Source organism: Ceratotherium simum, chromosome 2, assembly GCF_057802395.1.
Source record: "Ceratotherium simum simum isolate JZ-2026a chromosome 2, ASM5780239v1, whole genome shotgun sequence".
In the NCBI taxonomy this organism is placed as follows: Eukaryota; Metazoa; Chordata; class Mammalia; order Perissodactyla; family Rhinocerotidae; genus Ceratotherium; species Ceratotherium simum.
Genome location: NC_141901.1, coordinates 2503948 through 2530193, shown reverse-complemented (window position 1 = coordinate 2530193; position 26246 = coordinate 2503948). Strand labels below are relative to the sequence as shown.

Genomic DNA, 26246 nt, shown 5'->3' with positions numbered 1-26246 from the left:
ATATATTTCTCACAGTTTTGGAGGCTACAAGTCCAAAATCAGGGAGCCAGCATGGTGGGTGATGCTCTTTTCTGGCTGCAGACTTCTCTTGTATCCTCACCTGATAGCTGGGGCTAGGGAGCCCTGCGCAGTCTCTTTCATAAGAGCACTAATCTCCTTCAGGAGGGCGCCACCCTCGAGACCTAATCTCCCCATGGCTCCACCTCCTAATACCATCACCTTGGGGGTTAGGATTTCAACATGTGAATTTAGGGGAGCACAAACATTCAAACCACAGCAGGAGAGGAACAATAATGGTGGCTAAAAGGTGGCGGGACATGTAGACTGACAAAATTTTCCGGCCCCAGAATCCCAAATCAGAACGATTTCTTGAGATCATCTTGGAGAAGAGGAACCCAGGGAGATGAAAGCTGCTCACTGCCCCCAGTACCAGGGCCAGAAAGGCCATTTACAGCCAGCAGATGAAGCACATCTCTAAGACCTGAATGCCACTCATCTGGGGTCTGAATTTGGCTAGGAGTATTCCTACAGTTACCATTTTTTGAGATGTTTGGTTAGCTATTGTGAGCAAAATTTTTTTCATTTCGTGTTTTAATTAGCTGTTGGCAAAAATATGTTGTGTATGTATCTAGCCACTGCTTACTGCACGCTATCAATTTTAAAACATTTTAAGTTAATTCTCTGAGGTTTTCTAGGACCAGGGTATCTGCAAACAATGACAAATTTTATCCTCCTTTCCAATAGTTATAGCCCTTGTTTTCGTTAACTGTTTCATTGCGAACTTCTAGAACAGTGTTGGATAATAAAGGAAATGGCAGGCTTGTGTTCGTTCTTCCTCTGTTCATAATTTAATAGGACGGCGTCTAGGACCTTACAGTTAAAAGCATGCAATCTGCTGATTTAGGATAAGCTATTTTTAATTAAGTTAAGAAAGTGTCCTTTTATTCCTAATTGGTTAAAACAAACAAACAACAAATAAACAAACCAGGAATGGATATTGAACTGTATGGATTGCATATGGGAAGATTTTCCTTGGAATAACAGATTGTGGTGCTGGTTCATGCTTGCTAGGACTGTATTTGTGCCTGGCAAACAGCAGATACAAAGGATGAATGACGGCGAGCTTTCTAGATGGACTTTTTAAAGTTCTGAGGGCAGAGCAGCCAGATACAGCACTGAAAAAGGGACAGCGTGCAGTGTTAGGCCAGAGGAAAAGAGAAATTGGTGGTTGCCATTTTATTTAAAACTTTTAAGGAAGTTGTTTATTGTCAATAATTAAAGAGCTCAAAGAGTCATTTAATCATAAGATTGTCACACAGAACTCTACTACAGCTGATTAAAATCTTTTTAAAAATTTTCTATGGAGAGAGACTTCACTGCTTTCTCTTCTGATATGCTCCAATATTTTCATACTTAACCTGGTCTTCTTTCTCACATCTCATCTGAATCTTTCTTGCTGAGATATAGGCCTTTTCCCCCTGAGGCCTTGTTGAAAACAAGAAAAAGAAAAAGAAATTGTGCTGCAAAATCAGTGCAAGAATTCACCGAGAACTGCCCCCATTAAAAACTTGGACTTCACATGGCCACTTGAGTGTATTCCACCGGCTCAGAGACAGCAGGGTTCACAAAAGTCCAGAAATTGGGGCTGTGGAGTTTTGGATTGACGTTGACATAATCTGTGGCTTCCTTTACGTTCTCATAGTCCAGGGCAGAGTCATCTTTTATACCTCCAGGGTCTGAAAAGATCATTTGTGTATAATTCACATCCATGGTGGCCTTAGGTAAAAGAAAAAAAACACAGAGAAATGTGGGTCAAGATTCCTACAGTGTTTGGAGGAGGTAGGGCCCTAGGACTGAACTGTCACTCAAGGAGGCTCGCCCTAGGCTGGATGGGAAGGAACCTGGGTCCCAGGCAGCTGTGTCTGAGAGCAGGGCCAGGACAGTGACGAAGATTGCCAATGAAAGTCTGCATCCTCCTGTCTGCGGAGAATGAAGGGGTTTAAGGAAGAAAGAGGTGGAGACTCAATCCAAGTGAGGTCAGGACTCGGAGCAGACTTGGCCCAGTGACAGGGATATGGGGAGAAGGAGGTTTCCCGTTAGCAGTTTCATCAGCCCGCCCTGACCCACTTTGGATGATCCATGCTGCTATGGGGCTGTGAGTGAAAGCCTGGCTGCCCTCACCTAAGAATGCGGTAATGACTCGAGAAACCCCTCCTTCCTTGCTCTCGTCCCTGTAGCTGGGGTGGCCTGAGTTCTCCGGGTTTGCAGCAGGGACCCCAGGCTGCACACGGAGTGGGGATCACTAGGAATATCCATTACCTGGCAGGTGGGAGGCGAGCTGTCAGAGCTGTCGGAGCTGTCGGAGCTTTCTGAGGATGGGTCGCTGTCATCTGGGGAGAAATAGAAACTGTTCTTCTAAAGGAAACCAGAGGGTGTTAGGAAAGGATAGAGACAATGGAAGGGAGAATGAGACAAAGACAGAGGCAGAGCCAGCAATGCAAAGACGAGTGGGGAAGATAGGCACAGAGCCCCCAAAGGAGGAAGAAGGAATAGAACAGAGAAAGGGTGGTGGGGCAGAGCCTCCAAACATAGCCAGGACCACGTCCAAGTCTCCCAGCACTGCTGCTTTGTCCGGCTCCATCTGAGACGAATAGCAAACACACGAGGCCTGACTGTGCTTGGGAGGAGTAAGCAGGGCCACGCTGAGAACATGTGGCCCAGTGTAAACAGCTCTGATCTCAGAAGTCACAGGCACAGGTACTAGTCTAACGCTGTCACTAACTCTAGGAGGTCACAACCATTTTGTGCCCTGGTTTTGTCCCCCGTGAAACAAGAAGGTTGGGTGATGTTCTCTGACGTTCCTGCCAACCAAAGAGTCTCTAATTCTGGCCAGGCTCCGGTGAAGCTTTGGGATCAGGAGTCGTGATGAGGCCAGTGCCTCTCCCGCTCTGCTGAACCACTGAATTCATGTGAGTGGCATCTTCTGGTTCCCACACGCACTGAGGCCTTATCTCAGTGTCCAGAAAGCCTGACAACCAGATTTCCCCAACCGAAAAGATAAAATTAGAAGCACGGAGCAAACTCAAATCAGTCAAGAGATAAACCAATGAAAAAAGTGCGATCTCTGGTGAGTGAGTGTCCAGGGCCAGTTGTCTTGCTGCAGAAGCAGTAGTTTCCACTGTGCGAATAGAGACCTGGTGGGTCTCCAAGCCCTGAGACTGAACACAAGAGGTGATATTCCTGCTGGTTCACTTGCCAGAGGGGCATATAGATTTGAACCATCACCAAGACTCGTATTTATTAAAATTCCCAGATACCCATGAGGATCTAAAACTGTGGAGAAGGTTCCTCTGGGAGTGTGGCTGAGCCGGCTTCTGGACCAGCCGAGGACAGTGGCCAGATGGTGTGAGGTGGTAGCCATGGCTGGAGGCAGGTGGTTGAATTGGCTCCACCACTAACTGGCCAGGCAGAAGAAAAGGCGCCATAGTATTACTGAGACAGGAGCAGGAACAGTCCCCAGGCCCCTCTACAGTCATTCACACATGACCAAACCTCGAAAAGAACTGAGACCCACACAAACCCAGTGCAATCTGCCCCACATGATAGGGTGAACAACTTACTGAAAAAGGTAGGGTGGCAAGGACTTTCCTGAGGTGGGCACGAAGCATCTTCAGGCTAGCGGTTGGGGCTGGCAGGGACAGACTTGGGCTGCAGCAGGGAGGCTTCCCAAGTGTCCAGACAGAGCAGAGTAAGCTTTATGACAGATTCTCTCCCACCCTACTACTCACGCCTGTAATGGGGCTCCGATGTGGGGGTGCTTCTCTCTGCCCGAGCGCCCTTCATCTCCTTGGCAGCAGCTGGGTGCTGGCAGGCAGGGCTGGGCCTGGGGGCCTGGAGCCTGGCCTTTTTCAGTGTCCGCTCACTCTCATTGGCTAGAGGGGACAGGGCAAGGGTCAAAAGGGAAAGCTCGCTGGGTTAGGCATGTTCTATCTCTGAGCACAGCTCTCACGAGGGCAAAACGGTCAGAGGGATCTCTTCAAATCTCAGCACTGCTCTGCTCGAGCCCTGCAATGCCCCTACCTCCCTTGGAGGAAAAGTCAAGGTCCCAGCTGGGAAAGCCCTCCATGGCCTTGCCCCTCCTCCTTCTTTCCTCCCTGCTCCTCAGCTCCAGCCGCCCTGCCCTCTTTGCTCCTGCAGTTCAGAGCCGCACACGCTCCTGCCTCAGGGCCTTTGCAGATGCAGCTCACTCCGTCCCTTCCTCAGGTTTATACTCAAATGTCAGCATCTCAGGGATGCTGACCACCATCCGGTTCATCTCTCCTTGCCTTGCTTCATTTTTTTTCTCCCTAAACATTCCGTAATCTAACACAGGTGGTTTTATTTGTTTATCTTGTTTGTGGTCTGTGCCCCCACAAAATGTAAGTTATGTAAGGGCAGAGATTTTTGTGTTGTTCCCTGTTGTATTGAATGAATGAAAGAATGAAAGAATGAATGAATGTCTAGAGAAGCCTAGACTTCCTTTACTGGAAAAAGCCTCAAAACACCATCCTGCGCAATCTCCTATCTTAGCACAGCCAAAGCAGTGTTATTTTATTTTCCCTAATTATAATGCCGTCCCAGAACAGAGCTTCTCTACTTTCTATTGTAAATCCAAAGAATTTAAGCTAATCTCTTAGTCTAACCATACTCCCTTCACGTTCAGTCCTTTAGTGGTGATGAAGAAAATTAATTAGGCCCAGGTTAAGTGAGCCCACCCTCACGAGCATTGCAGAAGCTCGTCTCTAGACAGAAGGTCAGGGGAGTGGAAGGACTCGGCCATCATTCCCAACCAGAAATAGGCTTGGTCAGAGTGGGGATTACACTGTTGGAGGCTGGCAGGGTGAGGGGCGATCTGGCCAGTGGATCCTCAAGTAGGTTTTCAGGTGCTATTCAGGGGCTCCACAGGGGGCTCGTCCTACTGCAGGCTGGGGCGTGGTTCCTGAGGGTGACTGGGAGGGAAGAGAATGCTGAGCCAGTTACCCATGTGCCTGCCAAGCAGGCAGGTGATGGCTGCAAGGATGCAGGCCTGGAGGATGAGGGACACCCCCGCGATCACTAGGCCATGCCAGAGCTTCATGTCTCTGTGGGGAGAGGAGAAAGGTCAGAGTTAGAGGTGGCAGAGACACTCGTACAGCTGCAAACCCATCCCTGCTCCCGGGCAGAGGCAGCCATCTGGTGTTGCTGTGTTCTCAGGGCAGGTCTCTTTGCCTTTCTGGACAGGACAGTGTGAAGAGCCAGGGAGGGTGGTGTGCACACTTGGAAGCCAGCGACACCAGTCAGCCTGATTGGAACCCTACTCACTCTGTCAGCATGGTGGGCTTCTTGCAGGGCAGCTGCGGGTCGTGAGTGGGGCTCAGGCTCTTTCGGGGGCAACAGGAAGAGCCCCAGGAGCAACCACTCTGGGATCCTCGTAGCCACGTGGTGCCACCTGCAAGACCGTCCTGGAGACCTGTGGGAAGCAAGGCATCTGGTCAACACTCCTGGGCCTCACGCCCCGGTTCCCCTCGTGCAAACTCGACTGCTTGGGGATCTCTTGCTTTCCTCTCTCCAGAGTTCAGTTTTAAATTCTACAAAAGAAGCAGTAACGGTCTCAGTACCTAACAGCCAGTGGGCACTCAGTTGGTGCCAGCCACAATGCTGAGCCCTTGCACACCACCATCCCCCTAATTCACACAATCCTGACCTAAACATCATTACCTTCCCTTTATAACGAACAATGCGAGGTTCTGGGAGCTGAGGGACATGTCTGAGGTTGCATAGCTGGCAGGTGGCTGGGCCTGGATTTGATCTCTAAGTCCAAGCCCATGTGCTTACCCAGTTGTCTCTGCTCCTGGAGAGCCTTCACCAGCTGCTGGACGCACAAAGGTCCAACTTGAACAAATACCCTGGGAGAGATTCTTTGAAGAAGTCCAAATCTTAAATACACACACACATGCACATACCCTCTACATGGCTTCCTTGGTCTTTACGACCAAGACTGTGGATGCTGTTACAACCTCACAAATATGTTTATTTTAAAAATCAGCTTATGAATTTCATCAGCATGTTGCTGAATATGGAGTTTATCCTAAGACAAAGGCAGGATAATTTCAAAGCCTTTGAAATGATATTTATATTTACTCAGCACTGAGATGGGGCCACACAACCGCCCACTGGCCTGCTGCAGAATAAATCTTAAAAACCTCTTACTGCCATTGAGACTTATTTTCCCAATTAGGGTTCCCAAGTGCTAAGGGCAGTGTGCAAATTCCTGAAAATGTTGTTTTTATTTGTAGTTCTCACACCGGGGCTTTCTAAAATCAAAACTTGGACCAAGAGGTGGGAGAGAGAGAAGGTGGAGATGGGGAGGGAGGGTAAGGAGTTTGCCACCACTGCCTCTCCAGGGCTGTGGGTGCTGGCCAGCTGGATGTCTCCAGAGAGAAAATACAGGCACACCTCATTTTATTGCACTTTGCAGATACTGAGTTTTTTACTTGAAGTTTTGTGGCAACCCTGCATTGAGCAAGTCTATCGGCGCCATTTTCCAACAGCATTTGCTCACTTCTTATCTTTGTGTCACATTTTGGTAATTCTCGCACTATTGCAAACTTTTTCATTATTGTTATATTTGTTATGATCATCTGTAACCATTGATGTTACTATTCTAATTGTTTTGAGGCACCACAAACCACACCCATATAAGACGGTGAACTTAACTGATAAACATTGTGTGTTCTGACTGCTCCACCAACTGGCTGTTCCCCCACCTCTCTCCCTCTCTTCGGCCCTCGCTGTTCCCTGAGACACAACAATTTTGAAATTAGGCCAATTAATAATCCTACAATGGCCTCTAAGTGTTGAAGTGAAAGGAAATGTCACACATCTCTCACTTTAACTCAAAAACTAGAAATAATTAAGCTTAGGGGGAAGGCATGTTGAAAGTGTGGGAGATCAAGATTTGGCCACCCTGAAATATACCTCTTTACCTTGATTGTTTTCTCTGAGGGACATTTGACCTCCCCCACTAACTGCCTAAAGAATTTGACTCTTTAGGTCAAATTGGTGGCTCCTTCCTGGAACAGATCTTCTATCATGATGGCTATAAAGATAATATAGGATAGAGGTTACAATAGCAAAGGCACCAAGCCTCTTTTATCAAAAAACTCTGTCTCTCCCTGACCACATTATCTATAGATGACCCCAAAAAGAATTGTCCTCCTGCCCTCTGAAGTCCCAGGCCACTACCCACCCCCAACACGCTCCTCGCCTTTAGCTGCAATACTTAAGCAAGCAGCTTAGACAGAGGGACGAGTTGCTCATTTCTGAGTTTCTCCCATGTATACATGTTATTAAACTTGGTATTATTTTCTCCTGCTAACCTGTCTTGTTGATTATTTGGCCAGCCATAAGAACCTTAAGGAAAAGGGCAGAGGGAGATTCTCCCTCTTCCCCCGACAAAAGCCAAGACAGGTGGAAAGCTAGGCCTCTTGCACCAGTTAGCCAAGTTGTGAATGCAAAAGAAAAGTTCCTGAAGGAAATTAAAATGCTACTCCAGTGAGCACAAGAATGACAAGAAAGTGGAACAGGCTTATTGCTGATGTGGAGACAGTTTTAGTGGTCTGGATAGAAGATCAACATTCCCTTAAGCCAAAGCCTAATGCAGAGCAAGGCCCGAACTCTTTTAAATTCTATGAAGGCTGAGAGAAGTGAGGAAGCTGCAGAAGAAAAGTTTGAAGCTAGCAGAGGTTGGTTCATGAGGTGTAAGGAAAGAAGCCGTCTCCATAACATAAAAGGGCAAGATGAAGCAGCAAGTGCAGATATAGAAGCTGCAGGAAGTTCTCCAGAAGATTGAGCTAAGATCACTAATGAAGGCAGCTACACTAAACAACATATTTTCAATATAGATGAAGCAGCCTTAAATTGGAAGAAGGTGCCATCTAGGACTTTCACAGCTAAAGAGGAGAAGTCAGTGCCTGGCTTCAAAGCTTCAAAGGACAGACTGAATCTCATTAGGGGCTAATGAGAAGTTTAAGTTGAAGCCTATGCTCATTTACTGTTCCAAAAATCCTAGGGCCTTTAAGAATTATGCTATGTTTACTCTGCCTGTGCTCTATAAATGGAATAACAAAGCCTGGATGACAGCACATCTGTTTACAACATGGTTTACTAATATTTTAAGCCCACTGTTGAGACCTGCTGCTCAGAAAAAAAGATTCCTTTCAAAATATTACTGCTCATTGACAATGCACCTGGTCACCCCCGAGCTCTGATAGAGATGTACAATGAGATTAATGTTGTTTTCATGCCTGCTAACAAAACAGCCATTCTGCAGCCCATGGATCAAGGAGTAGTTTTGACTTTCAATTCTTATTATTTAAGAAATATATTTCATAAGGCTATAGCTGTCATAGATAATGATTCCTCTGATGGATTTGGGCAAAGTAAATTGAAAATCTTCTGGAAATGATTCACTATTCTAGACACCATCAAAAACATTCTTAATGTGATTCATGGGAAGAGATCAAAATATCAGATCAATATTAACAGGAGTTTGGAAAAATTTGATTCCAACCCTTATGGATGATTTTGAGAGGTTTAAGACTTCTGTGGAGGAAGTAACTGCAGATGTGGTGGAAATAGCAACAGAACTAGAATTAGAAGTGGAGCCTGAAAATGTGACTGAATTGCTGCAATCTCTTGATAAGACTTTAACAGACGAGGAGTTGCTTCTTATAGATGAGCAAAGAAAGTGGTTTCTTGAGATGGAATCTACTCCTGGTGAAGATGCTGTGAAGATTGTTGAAATGACAACAAGGGATTTAGAATATTACATAAACTTAATTGATAAAGCGGCAGCAGGGTTTGAGAGGATTGACTCCAATTTTGAAAGAAGTTCTACTGTGGGTAAAATGCTATCAATCAGCATCACATGTTACAGAGAAATCGCTCATGAAAGGAGAAGTCAATCCATGTGGCAAACTTCATTGTTGTCTTATTTTAAGAAACTGCCACAGCCCCCTCAACCTTGAGCAACCACACCCGGATCAGTCAGCAGCCATCAATGTCGAGGCAAGACCCTCCACCAGCAAAAAGATTATGACTCGCTGAAGGCTCAGATGATGGTCAGCATTTTTTAGCAATAAAGTATTTTTTTAATTAAGCTATGTACATTTTTTTAGACGTAATGCTATTGCATACTCAATAGACTACATTGTAGGGTAAACATAACTTTTATATGCACTGGGAAACCAAAAACTTTGTGTGACTCGCCTTATAGTGATATTCAGTTTATTGCTGTGGTCTGGAACTGAACCCACAATATCTCCGAGGTGTGCCTGCACCATCATCTCCCCCACACCCTTCACATACCAGCAAGCCAGTCCTTAGCAACGACTTTTCTTCGCAAGGTCAAAAGTTGGGAGAAACACATGCCCAATTTATTCATCATACTTTCTTAAGCCCCCTCTTTCCTACAAAATAAATTCTAGACACTTCTCCCAAAGGAAACTAACTGTATCTACTCTTTGCTTGAATGAGCAAAGTACACCTAACATTATCACTCCCAAAGAAGGGGCTGCAGGGAGGCAGGAGGTGGACACTGACAGACAGCAGACAAGAAAGGACTTCAGGAAATTATTCATCTCCCATCTCCCCGAAGTCCACAGACCAATGGATAGAAAGTCCAGTATCCCCCAAAGTTCAGCAAACTCCAGAAAAAAAGCCCAGTCAAAAGTGACTTGTACACAAAGTAAAATTTGCAGAGCCAAGACGCTGGAAAGAAAACACACAGAAGACGAAGATGAAGCAAGAGGGGATTGTTCAGGAGAAACTGTGATCTTGACAGGTTGGGTGACTTGATTGAATAAAGGACATCGATATATTGTAAGTGGCCTGCTCTTGTCTTCTTTTGGATAAGCCCTCCTAAAATTTTGGCAGATACTGATTTCTCAAGCAAATTTCACCCCAATATTGATTTCTGGGGCAGCTGTAAAAGGAAGATTAGACTTTACCAGGAGAGCTTTATTGCACTACAAAAGACATGAAAATTGTGGAAAGGGCTAGAAGCCAGGCTGGTGTGTCTGGGAAATCAACAATGTTCCCTTTTTGAGGGTGCTCTAGGGCTTTAGTATTGAGTATGTCCTACTGAATGTCTCATTTGTCCTTAATCACAGAAATTCTTCTCCCTCTTCCACGGAAGGGGATGGCCAGGGAGCCACCAAGGCTGTGCTTGGAAACACACTCAAAGTTTGGATTATTTTAAGGCTCCTCTTTCTCTTTATTTATTAAAAAATGAACAACTAATAGATATTTGTAGTAGAAGAATTAAAAATGCAAATTATCAAAGCATTTCACAAAATCATCCCAAATTTTATTCCATAAAATTTTCTGTATATTTCATATATTTATGTGTGTGTAAATATATGTACACACACACACACACAATCTTTTTTGAACATGGCATCATACTGATTAGCAGCTTCTCCTCTTCATTTACTGTATCATAAACACGCTTCAGATCAGAAAAACCTCCATTAAAAAGCCCCAATCTGGGGGACCACAGGCCAAATTCAGCTCCTAGATGGTTTCGTTTGATGATGTGCTTTAAAGATGTGGATTTGGATGCCCTAAGAAGGAACATATACTCTTCAGTCCCTGACTCATCCCTGGAGGCATTGCGTCTGCCGCCCTGAATTTAGAGCATCATTTTAAATTACTACTATTCCCCTTTATCAGTGTTTCTTAGCACTCTCCGACACTGGGAGCCAGACAGGTCCTCATTGTCTAGAACTGTCTTGTACACTGCTGGACATTCAGCCTCCTGGGCGACCACCAATGTAACAGGTCAATGTGACAACCAAAATGACCCCGCACGTTTCCGAAAGCCCGTCGAGGCAGTTGCTTTTGCCCCCAGTTGAGAATCACTGCGTTAAATAAGTGTTTCATTATTTTAAAACCAATATCTTATTTTGGCTCTTTATACTATATTGTATAGTATATTGTCTATACTATATTGTCTATACTTTCTTCTGTCATTTTACTATATTATGAGCATCTTACTAGCCAATGACACTGAGTACCTGTGTCACTATAGGGCATAAAAGTCAAACAGACCTCAATATGGATCCTAGTTTGGTTCCCTTCTAGATGCGAGTTATTGAACTTCTCAGAGTCTCAGTTTCTATACCCATACAATGGGGAGAATAATAGCATCTACCTTACAGAGTTCTTGTGTGGGTTCAGTGAGTTATGCTGTTTGTGAAGACCTTTACACAATGCCAGGCATGTGGGAAGCACTCAATAATTAGCAGGTACTATTCACCCCTAAAACACCGACACGGTGGCTAGAGTACAGCGATTACGATGAGGTTGGTCTTTTAGGAAACTTGGGCATTTGTTTTGAGCACAGTTTGAAGATAAGATCTGGGACAGGATGAGGGATGAAAATTGCAACAGACATCATTTTGTGAGCGGCTAATGGCCCCTAACCACAATGAGCAGGTTGTTCTCTGGGGTCTAATTGCGGATTGCTGATCAGACAGTCGCCAGAAATATCTGCTCATTTGCACACACACACACTTACTAAACAACCGGGAAATGAGCAATTTACGGTAATTATGTTGTGAAAAAGTGCCTGGACCATGTGAGAGTTTGGTACGCCTCATTCCACCATTGAAATCAGGACCGTCCTGCCCTTTTTTGGCACAGCTGAGTTTCGACACCCAGTCCCACACTAATGTAGTGCCAGCCCGGCACCTCAAAACTACACTTGAGCAGAGTGCTAAGAGCATTTCTCTTGTTCGCTTCAGACCCGGGTGGAAATGCTGACGCCTCCAGTCAGGGCTCGATTCCATTTTATTGTTTCCCCTTCTGCTGATACAGGAGCTCCCTCACGGCCTTCCCGGGAGGTGCAGCATAATATCAGAGGTGAAATAAAAAAGGCGTACCTTTTCCTGCCTGACACCATGCTTTCTTTCAATAGATTCTAGAGAGTGCTTTAAAACAAGGGCACAATAGAAGATGATTTATATGAAATCACGTAGATTAAAGTAATCGCAATCAACACTGCTAAACTGACTTTATCCATCTTTTAAAATTAAATAGCTTTAAAGATTTATTAAAAGCTTTAAAAAAGATTTTTTGCCATCTTCATTCATTTATTACTTTTAGAATTAATAATTTGAACCATAACACAGCTGTATGGTATAGTGGAAAGAGAACAAGACAGGGAGGTGAGAGCCTGGCTCCTCATCCTAGCTCTGTCACTTGCTAACGGTGTGACAGGGGACAGATAGAAGTCTTTTCTAGGCCCTAAGAGGACTGAAATTAAGGGACTCGGCCCTTGAAAGTATACCTAAGGCTCTTTCAAGCCGTAAGCATTCTGTTCTTTAAAGACTGAAGTAAGGAAGGGAAAAGGGAAGCAAATTTCGGGGGAAATGGAATATTTTAAAAGAAAAAAAAACTTTGTTTCCATTTTATAATATCATCCAGCCTCCTCCACATGACTGGACTTTTCTCCCCTAATTTAATATACAGTTTTGAATAATCAAGAAAAGGAAGAAACATAAATAAACCAAACTCGTAATGAATATAACCAGAGAAACAGAGGAGATCAAAAATTGTGAGACCAAGATTTTTTTGATGAAATCTCAATAAAATTAATGATTTCCTAGAAAAATATAAATGAATAAAATTGATTCCACAAGGCATAGAAAACTTAAACAGACCAAAACCAAAACAAAATAACAAGAAGGAAGTTTGGGAAGGAGCATAGTACCCAGCTGCTACAGGCAGAGAACTTGGAGTCAGACGGCCTGGGTTCACATCCCAGCTCGTTCTCTGCATGAGCCTGGTCCAGTTACTTAACTCCTCAAAGCCTCAGTTTTCTTATCTGTAAGATAGGAACAATAGTAACTATTCTAACTATATCTAATCCTAATTCTCAGGATTAGATAAGACATGATACCTACATGATACATGATACCTACTTCTGAGGATGAAATGAGGTATGTGAAGTAGTTATTACAGCTTTTGTCACATAGTAATAAGCATCCAATAAATTATAGCTATTATTATTTAGAAATTAAAAGCATTATCCGAATTATCTACCCAAAACCTGTGTCCAAATAATTTTACAAATGAGTTATTTGAAACTTTTGAGGAACACGTAATTTTTATTCTATGTAAGCAGATCCAGGGCACAGAAAAAGATGGAAAACTCTCCAGGCTCATCTCAGTTATGAATTCAGAGGTAAACATATGATAACATCAAGAAGTTACTCCAGGGATGTCCAGGAAATCAGTTATCACCATAACGAAACAAGCGTTGAGTATTTACCATGCTCCTTTATCCTCTTGCTCTACAAAAATAGACGTTATTGCCATTTCGTAAATGAGGACACTAAGGTTTAAGAGGTTAAGTGACTAGCCGTGGTCCCCAACCCCCATCCTGCTGCAAGAGTGGGATTTCAAAATCAAGACCGTCAGACTCAAAAGTCTAGCTCTCATTCATTACAGGGAATTGCCTTTTATATGATATAAATGCAACATCCATAGATCAAATTTAAAAAGTGATGATCTCAGTAAATTGCCAAAAAACATTTGATGAAATCGAATACTCATTTCTTATTTTTCAAGTTAATAGAATAAGAATATGAGGCTTGTTTATTACTATAATAAAGAATATCCCTTCCAGATCAACAATCAACATAGACCAAATGGTAAACTATTTTAGCAGTTATTTGGGAACAAGGATGTCTGCTGTAACCATTTTTAAAAATTAGTCCTGGAAATTCTAGTTCCTGGAAGTTGGAAGTTCCTCCAACCTCCAATCTATAATAATAATAAGGATATTGAATATTTATTGAGCATGTTCTGTGATACTTTTACATATGTCACTCATCCGATTCTCACAATCACCCTAGGAGGTAGGTGCCATTCTTGTTTCCATTTTACAGAGGACAAAAATAAGATACAGAGAAGCTGACTACATTGCTTAAGATGATGAGCAGAGGTGCTGGGGCTTTGTGACCAGGCGGCTGGCAACGGAGCCAGAGCTAGTAACTGACACATGAAAGAAGTGAAAGTATCGTTTGGGGCAAGGAGAAGCCAAATTCATCCTTTTTTGCAAAAGATGTGATTTTACACCTAGAAATCCCAGAAGAATCGATTGAAAAACTAGTGAAATTAACGAGACTGCTCAGGAAAGTCCTGAGGGCATGATAAATATTCTAAAATTACCACCTATTCTTTCTATTATATTAACAATGGCCAGGTAGAAAATGGAATTAGGGGGAGGGGGAACCATGAGCCTTAGCAACTGTCGCAATAGATATATCTAAAAATAACTTTAATCATAAGAAAATTATTTTGAAGAAAATAATAAAAATTTACTGAGAAATCTAAAAAACTAATAGAAAGACATATGATGTTTCAGATTGGGAAGCTGGAGGACTAAAAAAAATCACTTTAAAATTAATTTTTTGTTTCAATAGAATTCCTATCCAAATTACAGTGAGAATTTTTTATAACTCACAATTATTCTAAAGTTTATCTGGGAAAAAATAATAACAATCAAGAAGAATTGAAACACGTTTGAAAAGGAACTGTGGGTGAGGTCTTGACATACCACTTTTTAAGAATAGTGTAGATTTGAAAAAATATGCCAGGATGTACAATAAATATATCATAAAACTGGTTCACAAAGCAGGAGGAGGAAAGGAAAGGATTATTTAACAAGTGTTGTACACAGGGTAATGGATTAGCTACCTATAAAGAAAAAGAAAATAACTTACATCCAGATATGATCTAACAGAATAAATTCCAAAGGGATTAAAGAGGTAAATATTTTTAAATTGGGACATTAAAATTAGAAGGAACTAAGATCAGATAGTCACATATTCAATAATATTTATTAAATCCCCAGATGAGAGAAAACTTTCTCAGCTTATATGCAATGGAAGATATCACAGAGCAATGCAAGAAAAATAGATTTGGCTCTAAAAATATTAAAACTTCATATGTTAAGATAAAATAAAATTTAAAGGCAAACAGACAAAAAAACTAGAACAAGTATGTGCAACACATAATTTTAAAAGATTTTACATTTCTTTTGCAAAAATTGCTAAGAAAAACCCTAGCACCTCAAAACGATAAATGGGTAAAAGGTATAGAACAGATAATTCATAAACAATCCAGAATCAGACCAAAGCTATTATTGCAACGTGGCTCTACCCACTGTTGATTATAAAAGTGAGAAATGGGAAACGATCTAATTGAACAACGAAAGTTAAATAAATTAGAGTGAAGGTATAGAATGGAATATTATACAAACATTTAAAATTATGTTTAGGAAGAGTCAATCTGGGGAAAAAGTCTGTTCTATGAAAAAATAATGCAGTTATATTCAGCTCCATACAAAATGATCACAACTCTGTATAAAGTAAACATAAAAAGAATGAAAATCTGTAAAGAAAGAAAACTCTGGTCATTAAACTTTTTTGTCTATCATATTAGTTTAGTAATAACCCCACCCCCAATTCACCTGATTCAGTTCACCAAATCCAGAATAGTTCATTGATGATAATTTTGCATATCAAATATAGATTTATTCATGAATATAAATTCATGGAAATTAAATTGGGGATTTTATTTAAATATACTTTGTTCAAAATGGGGAAATGGAAGAAAATATATTTAAAAGTTAACAAAACTGGGTATTGGGGTTGTGGATGATGTTTTATTTAATTCTTTTTACTATTTGTCATTGTCAAAGTTTTCTGCAATTAACGTGCATCTTTTTTCCAATCAAGAAAAATAAAACATATTTTAAGAGTATTGAAACAGGCCCAGAAATTCTGAGTGGTTTAAATTAGCATAATACCAAATTTATCTACATAAAATATTTATTTACATCTAAATCGTATCTCACCATGTTAATAGAGCATTGAGATAATCAGCTAAATGTCTGAATTTCAATCAAATTTATTTATTAATATTGTGGTCTGCATGCACGGTCCTGTGTGAAATACTCCGATGGACATGAAGGAGAGAATGCCATCTGAACTTTCAAGAGGTCACGTTGTACTTAGATAATCAAGACATCAATATGTGCAAAATCACAAAGCAGAAAAGATGCCACGTGAAGTACGATGAATTGGCAGAAGGAGTGGTATCAATAATATGTAATATTTCAGAGGAAAAACTTCCCCACAAAATAGAAGATTCGGAGAGGAGTCCCTGAGAGGGAATTATTTGAAGACCAGGCAACGGACAGACAGAGAGTGGAGGGAATAGCGACCCAGCTACAGGTGTCTGCGGCCCTGGCTATAGGGGATGGCGTTGATGGAGCTGACTGTCTTCAACAAAGTTTGACAGAGATTGGACCACACGTAAACATAATCAAGTGGGAGAAAGCTGAGTACACTACAAGGCGGCCTCACAAGTGAGTGCAGGAAAACGGTGAGGAGTAGGGACTTCGTGGCCAGGTGGATTGGGTTTGGAATTTCAGCTCTGGCCTTCCTAGCTGTGAGTTGTTTTCTCTCTCCAGGCCTCAGTGTTTTATCTGAAAAGTGGGGAGGATACCTGTTTCATTTTTTCAAACTCACATGTGTTGTGTGCTTACTATGTGCCAGCATCATGCAAAACTTTGCATAGATTATTTTATTTAATCCTCAGAATAACGACTGTATGAGGTAGATACTGTGGTCCCCATTTTACATATGAGAAAACCAGGCTCTAATGCCCCGTGGAGGGGACAGAATTCAAACCCAGGCTGTTTGGGCCAGAGCCTTCACCATATTCTTTTATTTAAAAAGCCTAGTTGAGAGCCTGGCATATATAGGTGTTCAACAGGGGGTGATCCTCAGACCAGAACAGAGTATTCAACCCAAAATTGGCTTACCTATATAAATGCACCCGTTTCCATAGGGACCTGTAGGAAACCTGGGCTCACTCATGATTTTCAGGTGGGACATATAAACAACCCAATGTACAAAGCCATATGGTCTTGGGAAGCCCCTGGTCCTACACAGTCCCTGCTCTTATGACTGTTGCTGTGTCCACGCACGAGGAGACAGAAAATTTCAAAACACCCGGCTGTGAGAAGGGAGGAATGGGATCTGCCAAGTACCACGGGGCAGTGGACAAGAGGATTAAGGTGTCCCCTTTGTCCTGGGTGTCAGAGAAACTGCCTCTGGATTCCCTTGAGCACGTGTCACCATGACAGGGCCCTTGCCCGGGTGGATGGGAGACATCTGGACTATGAAGTGAGAACGTAGATCAACATTCCAGCTTGGCAGCTTGATAAATTCAGCTACCTTGGCCATGTCACTTCCTCTTTCTGAGCCTGTTTCCCTGTCTGTAAACTGAAGGGGATGGCTAAAGAGATCTAGTTCTGACATTTGGTTGTTCTAGAATTGCATGAGTCTAAAATGGACACAAAGGATGAGACTCAAATTAACCATAAATAACCACTTTGAGTTTCAACCAGATAAGCCAAATCTCTAGTAATACATATTTAAGGTGCAGGCATTGCCAATTTTTTAGGAGGAAAACAAGTTACCCAAAATTTCTAATTATAGTAATTTTGGGGAAAGCATTTTTGCAAGCAATTATTTGAGGCGAATGCAACTTAGTTTCAACACTAAATCAGCATGTGTACAAAGAGTTACAAGCAATTTAAGCAGTATACATGGATTCATTTTGCCAGTTCCCACAAAGCTCCAGGTGAATTGGAATGGCCAAATTAGAGTCTGTCTCATAGACTGCCCAACTAAATTTCAGAGAAATTAAGCACCTTCTCCAGATTATGCTCAGTTTGTGAGCGCTTTGGTGGCGGGGAACCTCGTCTTGTCCGTATTTCACACTCCACAATTCCTGGCACAATACTTAGAGACAATGTGTGGGGAAAAGCTCTTTGTAACACTCTGTACACATTGCAATTAAATCAATTTGCATATAATAAACACTATTTAACCTTGGGGGAGCCACTTAATGTCCCTGAGTCTTAGTTTCCTCCTCAGTTAACTGGGAAGTCAAATGTCTCCCTCACAGAATTTGTCAAGAGGGGTAAGTGAGACTGTGGAATCTTCCAGCACTGTTCCTGCCTCATTGTTGGGTCTAAGGGCCAGGGCCAGCTTCCTGGGCATGCCACCAATGCAGTCTGGTAGGGCTCCATGCTCAGAAGGGCCCCAGGCTTTGTTTAGTGCTCTGCTGTTGCCATATTTAAATTCTTAATAACTTTTTTAACAAGGAACCTCAGATTTTCACTTGCATTGGGCCCTGCCAATTACACAGCCGATGCTACTCAAGGCGTTGTATGGAGTAGAGCTGCAAAAGCTCACACAACAAGGTCAATACAGAGAACAAGATGCAAGGTTGGCCAATCACCAAGTCTTCTTTGAGTGCCTATTCTACACTTCTGAGCTCCCAGGCTGCAGAGAAGATAGAGAGAGGCCTGCACTAAGAACCCTCTTCTGTGCTCAAGTTCTCCAGAAGAGTTTTCTTTCACAGTTTGACTTTGGTCAAGTCACTTAACACCTTTGTGCCTCAGTTTCTGTGAAGAAAAGCTATTAATAGCACCTACATTTTCAGGGTTGTTGCGAGGATTAAGTGAATTAATCTATGTAAAGCTCTTAGATCAGTTTCTGGCTCATAGTAAGCTCTACATAAGGGTCAACTGTTGGATTCTTTGCTGTTGTTGTTGCTGGCTTCTCCTTGCCAGGATGTTTGCATGACTTTTCTCTTTGACAGCATGCATTTTCTGACTCCCATTCACAACATTTTTAAACTGCCACGCTGTTCCCCTTCCCTCCACATATACCAGTCCTTTACAGCTCAGAACGAATCTTAAGGAAAACACTTCTGCAGGGAGATGTTCTCTGGGATCTGGTCCCCAATTGACTCTAAAAGAGTAATTACTTAATAGCTACTGTTGACAGAGCACCATACTAGCCACTAAATGTGCATTGTCTATAATCCTCATAGCAACACTGTAAGGTGGGTGGTTTTATACCCATTTTACAGATGAGGAAACTGAGGCTTACAAAGGTTTAGCAGAGTTCTTTGGATCCAGTTCTCTCTGGATCCAAAGTCCACGTACCTTCTAGCCAGAGCCCTGATGGCTGCTGCTGCTACCACAAACAGATCTCAGGTCTCAGGAGCAAAAGACTAATGTCCATAAAGTGCAAACCACCGAATCTTAGGTTCATTCCAAGCTGATTGCAATTGAATTCCACACCCTAGAATCCCAGCACATAAACGGAGAATCCCCTCTGAAACTTCTACACATATACGTTCACAAATAGACACACACTCCTCAAACTCATTTAAAATCCTACCTACCCAGACAATACTTACCCCTGGGACCATGAGCAAGGTCTAATCCCAGCCTGTGCTTCAGCGATGTCCTGATGGAAACATCTCCCCCCCACCGACCCCCCAGCCCCACCCGGAAACTTCTCAGCCACTGGAGGTCAGTCACAGATGTTTCATCATTTCCAACTGGGCGGGGGCATGCTGCTCAGAAGATAATAATCTAGCTCAGTTGAGTACAGCAGGGTGAAGCGACAGATAACCCCCCTATCTCTGTCAGCAGGGCTCTACCCTGCTCCCTCATGCAGACAGTTTACTTAGATGGGGAGATGAGTAGTCTCTTTCTTGCCGTATGAACACACATTTAAATACTACGAATATGCACACAGCCTTGTGGAGGGGAAAGAGCACCGGAGGAGGAGTCGAGAGGCCTAGGTTTAAGTCCCAGCTCTGGCACTAACTTGCTGCATGAGCTCAGACAAATCACTTTCCCATCAGGGGTCTCTTGTTCTTCCTCTATAAAATGAAGAAGTACATCTCTAGATATTAGCAAAAGTCCCTTCCAACTTGGCTCATCACCGAGTCTGTGTGCGATGTGGCCATAGGATAAGAGACTACGTGTGGGACGTATGGCAACTGATGAGGATAATTTTTCAAGGACAACTTCTTCGCCATTAAACATAGAATGACGCCAGCCTAAGACGGTTGCTGTGATTGGTATGACAGATAGTGCCAGGAAGGGAAGGATGGTCGATGGCAGGCTTTTGAGGGGTCTCAGGCTAAACCCCTAAGATCTAAATTTGGGAGTAAAGAAGAACAGGCGGAGGATAGAATGATCCCGATATAAAACAAAGAAAGCAGAACTTTATAGGCACCTGTACAGTCACCTCCCTGCTCAGGACAGTTAACCAGTGTAGAATAATGGCTTCTGAGTCAGAAATATTCAGATTTGAATCCTGGCTCTACCACTTGGTGGCTGGGCGACTTGGGAAATGTTACTTAACCTCTTTGATCCTCAGTTTTTTCATCTGTAAAATTGGGTTAATAATAAATACCTAATTTTTAAAAATGTCATAAAGTTGTTTGAAATTAAATCATATAAATAAATAGGCAAAGCACTTAACAGAAGGTCCTTTCCATGGTTAGACAACAAATGGTAACTTTTACATTTCTATTCTTTCAATAAAAGTTAGGAAGCTACCCTTTGGGCTGAGTACCGCTCAGTGTTTCATGACCCACGAGGTACCATCAGCTCAGTGTGGAAATGTGTGTAGCTGTGGCTGCAGTGTTCTTTCCTTTGCATAGCCTGCGTTGAGAACACGAAGCCCCCTTATCACTCAAGATTTAGGGATGCAAGAGGACACTGGAAGCTGTACAGAGAGACTTCCTAACTGGGCTCTCCACAGCCTCCTGGTTTGCCCGGCCAGTGTCGATATATACCTCTCTCTGCTCCTTGACTCTGCCATGGTCTGTAAGTCATTAACTCCAGCTACAGCTAACCTATGGGAATCACGCCAAGATTCTTGACTAGCTCCTTCGAGTACCCTTTTACACGACCCCAGTGTAGATATGGCAGCAGCTAGAGTCGTGTAACGTTCACACTGTTCTGGTCTTCTGTGTGGACCACTCTTGGATCAGAATCTTCCATGGAGCCACTCCAATGCTCAGAATGTCATGTGGTTGTTAAGGATCTTTGAACATGACATACTTTGGATCCTCCATGTGTCATTTTAGAGGTCCTCATTTAATTGGCGACTAGGATGGGGCATTTTTTTCACATGTCAGAGACAGTGAAACCTTGACTTAATAGTTGCACTTCTGGATACACTCGAACTAGGACAGAGTTGCAACAATAGAAAGTCGGCTTGACTTGAACCTCAGTGGTCTGGAGATGTGAAGCATTTATCTGACCTCTCTGGACTACGTTTTCCTTATAAACGATTGTAAGGAGTTTTGGTTAGACCATTTCTAGCATCCCTTCTGCTCTAAAATTCCATGATTTTGTGTTCTATGCGTTATTCACAGCTCTGCACTAAATAGCAAAGTGAAAGTTATTGAGGGTCTATGGCATATCTTTTTTGTATCTCCAGATGGCAGAACTCTGCCTGCACCTAGCAGGTCCTCCCCAAATGTCTGCAGCGTGGATAAAGGGGTGTGTGATTAAGTGCTCTGTTATACATGCATGGGGCATGCACCCATCTCACACACTCCCTCCTACACACAAACACTTGCCGAAGGGCTGAGAAGATGATCAGCTCACAAAGGCACTTAGCCAGCTCTTGCCTGGAGGCCACTGGGAATGGATTCTTACTGGTTCTCCTTAAGGAGGCCCATGTCCAGGGCTCCATCTGCCAACCCCTCATCTTGTCGCCCTCCTCTCTCTGCTTAGAGCTGTCAGACTCCAGCCCCAAAGGCAGGATTCGAGGGGAGATCAGCACAGCGATAAACGAAGTGATATCATCTGTCCATCAACAGGAAACTATTTTTGATAGCGTGTCACCTGGTGGAGAGGGAGCAGCTGATGGCAGTCGATAACACACTGTCACCTCCCACCTGCTTCGTCAGACCGCATCCTTTCTTCCCTTGCACAATGTCTCCAACATTTGTGGGACACCATGTCTGCCAGAGAACACAGCTACTCTCTGCAGGAAAACCAATTTTTTCTCTCCACTTTTAAGGGAGGAATATGGTGTGTCAACAAGATTAGAGAATTTTTGACAAGGGGAAAAAGCCCTGCTCACTATCCAATCAACCTAACACATTTTTGCATAATGGTTTCCCTGCATACTTGCTTTTTTTAAAAAAATCGTTTTCCAAATTGTTTTCCACGTTATAACGAATGAGCTTTTAAAATCCACAATTCTGGTTATGTCACTCTCTGCTTAAAACTCTCCAGTGGCTTCCCACTGCACTTAGGATGAAATGCAGGATCCTGAACAAGGTCTACAAGGCTCCCACTCTGTGGCGGCCACCTACCCTTCTGGCTGCATTTCGGGCACTTTGCTTGCTTTTCGCTCTTCACACTCTTCCAGGCTCCCTCCCACCTCAGGGTATCTGCACATGTGGGTATCTCTGTGCCCAAATGGTTTTCATAGTATTTTTTTTTTTTTTTTTTTGCTGAGGAAGATTCACCCTGAGCTAATGTCTCTGCTAATCTTGCTGTATTTTGTACATGAGTTGCTGCCACAGCACGGCTGCTGACAAGTGGTGTAAGTCCATACCCGGGAACTGAACCCATGCCGTCAAAGTGGAGCATGCCGAACTTAACCACTAGGCCACAGGGCCAGCACCCCCGTAGTATTTTTAATGACTGCCTAATATCCCACTTTGCTGGTATAACCCCAAATTCCAAACCATTCCTTGGGTTCTCATTCAGTTGTTTCCAGTGTTTTTACTATTGGAGACAACATCGTCCTGGATAACTCTGTAGATACTGATTTTCCTTTTGTTGCTTATTTTAGACTATTTCCTTACGGTTAAGTTCCAGGAGTGGAGATCTAAGTCAAAGGAAAAGTGATTTTATGGCTCTTGTGTCATATTGACCTTCTGCTTTCAGAACACGTATCCCATTAGCAGTATGTGTGTATGTTTATCTTGCTACAATCTGGATAGCAAGGAATTCTCATTTTTCAGTAATTATATGCTGTTATTTCCATGGGTATCTTGATTTTTTTCTTCTGTTTATTATTAGTAATAAAATGTTTTAAACTATTTAATGAGCACCAGTAACTGTACCAGTTGCTTCATATACACTAACTCATTAATCCACACAACAAACTTACAAGGAAGACACTGTGGATAGTGTTTTAAAATAAAGAAACTGAAAATTGGGAAGGTTAACTTGCCCAAATTCACAGAGTTGTATTAAATAGCAGAATCAGAACTCAAATTCAGATCTTTTATTATTATTTCAAAAGCCATTTGCTTTATGCAATATTTTTCTATCTTCTGTGTCCCCTACTTGACCTGCTGAGCTAACACCTGTGCCAATCTTCCTCTATTTTTTGTATGTGGGACGCTGCCACAGCATGGCTAGATGAGTGGTAACGTAGGTCCACGCCCAGGATCCAAACCCGCGAACCCCAGGCCACTGAAGCAGAGCATGTGAACTTAACCACTACACCACCAGGCCGGCCTCCAGACTGAACTTTTTATTGATTAAAGGTCTCACTTTGTAAACTGAAATTTAATCTCAATGACAGATGCATTAAAATGCCCACCTCACAGAATTGTTCAAGACTCAGTGAGCCCACATGAAGTATTCTGTTGACTATAAAACACTCCACAAAAGTTAGGCTTTATTATCTTTTAAAAATAACATAGAGGGAATTGGAGAGTGACTGCTAAAGAGTGCAGGGTATCTTCTAGGGTGATGAAAATGTTCTAAAACTGATTGTGGTGATGGTTGCACACCTCTGTGAATATACTAAAAACCATGGAATTATGCACTTGTAATGAGTGAATAGTATGGTATGTGAATTCTATCCCAAGAAAGCTGATATTAAAAAAGAATTGTATAAAATATTGAGAGCTTTGCTGTTATGGCCACTGTACTATTCCCTCCAAATGGTTCTGCCATTCATTCATTCACTCTACATATATTTCTTGATAATCTACTATGCACCTGGCCCTATGCTAAGCACTTGCAATACAGAGGTGGAGAAGATAAACATGGTCCCTATCCTCCTGCAATTAGGATCCTAGGCTGCAGACGAGAAATTACACTAAGGTATGACGAATGTTATATTACGGAAAATTAAAGGGAGCCAGGAAATATAGCAGAGGGCTCCCTCACAGGCTCTGGTCAGAGAAGGCCTCAGCTGTGATCTAGGGAGTTGGGGGAGGGCTACAGGCAGAGGAAAGAGCATGAGTAAAGGCTCAGGAGAGAGAGAAAGAACCCAATGCGTTTGAAAAAGTGAGAGCCAACCATGATGGAGGAGGAAGGGGGAGGGGGAGCAAGGAGTGACAAGGCTGCAGGGGTGGGTAGGGGTGGGATCACACAGGGCTTGGTAGTCTGTGTTAACAAGTCTGGATTTCTGCAATGGACACCTGAAACCCTTTGAAGGTGCGTTGATCCACCAAAGAGAGGCAAGATCAGAGTTTATTTTTAGAAGAAGCTTCTGGTTGTAATGTGGAATATAGATTGGAGGAGAGAAAGACAGAGGCAATTAAACAGATTTTTAAAATATGTAAGAGGTAGAAGTGATAGGATTTGGTGACTGAACTACTCGAAATGGAGGTGGGAGGAAGAGAATTCCAAGGTGACTCAGAGATTTTTAGCTTGGGCAGGTGGGTGGATGGTGGTGAACAGAGAGTGATGGAGAAGCAGCAGGATGCCTTCTGCTCCTGAGGCGTTGACTGTGAGCACACAGGGCCAGTGTACACAGTGGTGAGGGACCCAGACGCTGAAGCCGGAACGGCTCTGCCGTCTTATTGCTGTTACCTCACCTCTCTGTGACTCAGTTTCTTGGTGACGAGAATAACAATAGCTTTCTCAAATGCTGTTGTGAGGATTATATGAGCAATATATGTGAGGCACTTACAGTGTGTCAAGACTACAGAAGTGTTTATACACTGTAAAGACTACACAAATATTTATCATTATTATTGTTGTCATTACACACCCAAGAGGTGAAGTCCAGTTAGATGATGCATCTGTCTCCAGTTGGAGATGTAGATTTCAATGGCATCAGCAAGCAGATGGCACTGAAGCCTTTGGGAGTAGAGTGAGAGGGAAAAGAGCTGGGAGAGAGCCCTGGGGTGCTCCAGTATCAGAGGGACAGATGGAGCCTGCCAAGGAGATCCCAAAGGCATGACAAAGACACAGGAAGAATGGGGTGGGAGTGCAAGGACACCAAGCCTCAAGGAAGATCCATCTAACACATTGGGATCTCTGGCTGTCCCCCCACTTTCCTTGTGCAGACAAGATTGCCCATTTGGGGAGATTCCGGGGGACATTGGTGAATTCAGAATATCAAGTTTTTAACATCTGTGCCCAGAAACGTATTTTCAGAGTATATTAAAAGAGTACAATATTTTTACAAAGCCTGAAATACATTCTCATAAAAATAGGAATCCTTTTGGAACGAGGGAGACCCCTCTACATTCATCAATTTCGTTAAGTTTGGACCTTTGTAAGTTTGGACCTCTTGAGTGTGTCCTCTCCTCCATCTGGGCTAGCCTACTTTGGGCACAAATTTTCTTCCACTGTTTTGTGTCTGTTTTAACTCCCCTTCTAGATCATAGGCTCCTAAGGAAGTGAAAAATTAGGAGGCCATGTAATTTATTTATTTGTCGAGTTCCTGTTTAAGAGGAGCTGTTGCTGAATGGTACTTGAGGCAGGTTCTCAAAAAAATGTATCTGATAATGGCCATTCCCTTCTAATGGTGGCAAAATAGTCCTGATCTAGTCCATTCAACTAACCAATGAGCAATAACTCCTTATGACATAATCAACTGTAATATAGTCGTTTGATAATAATTCTTCACATTTTCTACAGCATCTTATAGTTTACAGAATATTTTCATATTACATCACCAGACAACACCTATTTGCGAAGTAGTTATAGATTATTTCAATAATCTGTGAATTTATTTCCATTTTACCATGAGAAAATCTGGACTTAAAAAAATTAGTTAACCTGGCAAAGGTTGTACATGGTAAGTGAAGAGCCAAGAATGGTAACTGCCAGGAAAGTGGTGAACCAAGTGGGGGTGGGGGGCAGGTGGGCAGTGGGAACTGTCCATCCTGGAAGCAGGCACTAAAGGGGTACATTTTCTGTAGAGGATTTAAAAATAATAAAACCAAGTAAAAGCAGTCTGCCTTTTATTATCACCATGTGCCAGTAATTCTAAAAAATGTCTCCCCCCTGCTGGGCACTGAGAAGCTGGCTTTTTCTATCCTCTAATAGAAACGTT

General features: G+C 42.7%; 1 protein-coding gene across 1 annotated transcript; it reads right to left on the bottom strand.

The window, feature by feature from the left end:
- Positions 1-1245: 1245 nt before the first annotated feature.
- Positions 1246-19453, bottom strand: RHEX (regulator of hemoglobinization and erythroid cell expansion). Its single transcript, XM_004425106.3, has 6 exons — positions 19375-19453; positions 5341-5488; positions 5020-5120; positions 3789-3932; positions 2320-2390; positions 1246-1776 (listed from the first exon to the last, which is right to left on the bottom strand). The coding sequence occupies exons 2-6, from the start codon at positions 5349-5351 to the stop codon at positions 1576-1578; spliced, it is 528 nt and encodes a 175-aa protein (XP_004425163.1). The 5' UTR covers positions 5352-5488; positions 19375-19453; the 3' UTR covers positions 1246-1575.
- Between the last annotated feature and the right edge of the window lie 6793 nt (positions 19454-26246).

Coding starts and splice junctions, on each gene's coding strand:
- RHEX (XM_004425106.3), bottom strand. Junction 3,933..5,019: donor CCTGCTTGGCAGGCACATGG/GTAACTGGCTCA, acceptor TGTCCCCTCTAG/CCAATGAGAGTGAGCGGACA. Junction 1,777..2,319: donor GCTCGCCTCCCACCTGCCAG/GTAATGGATATT, acceptor CTTTTACCTAAG/GCCACCATGGATGTGAATTA.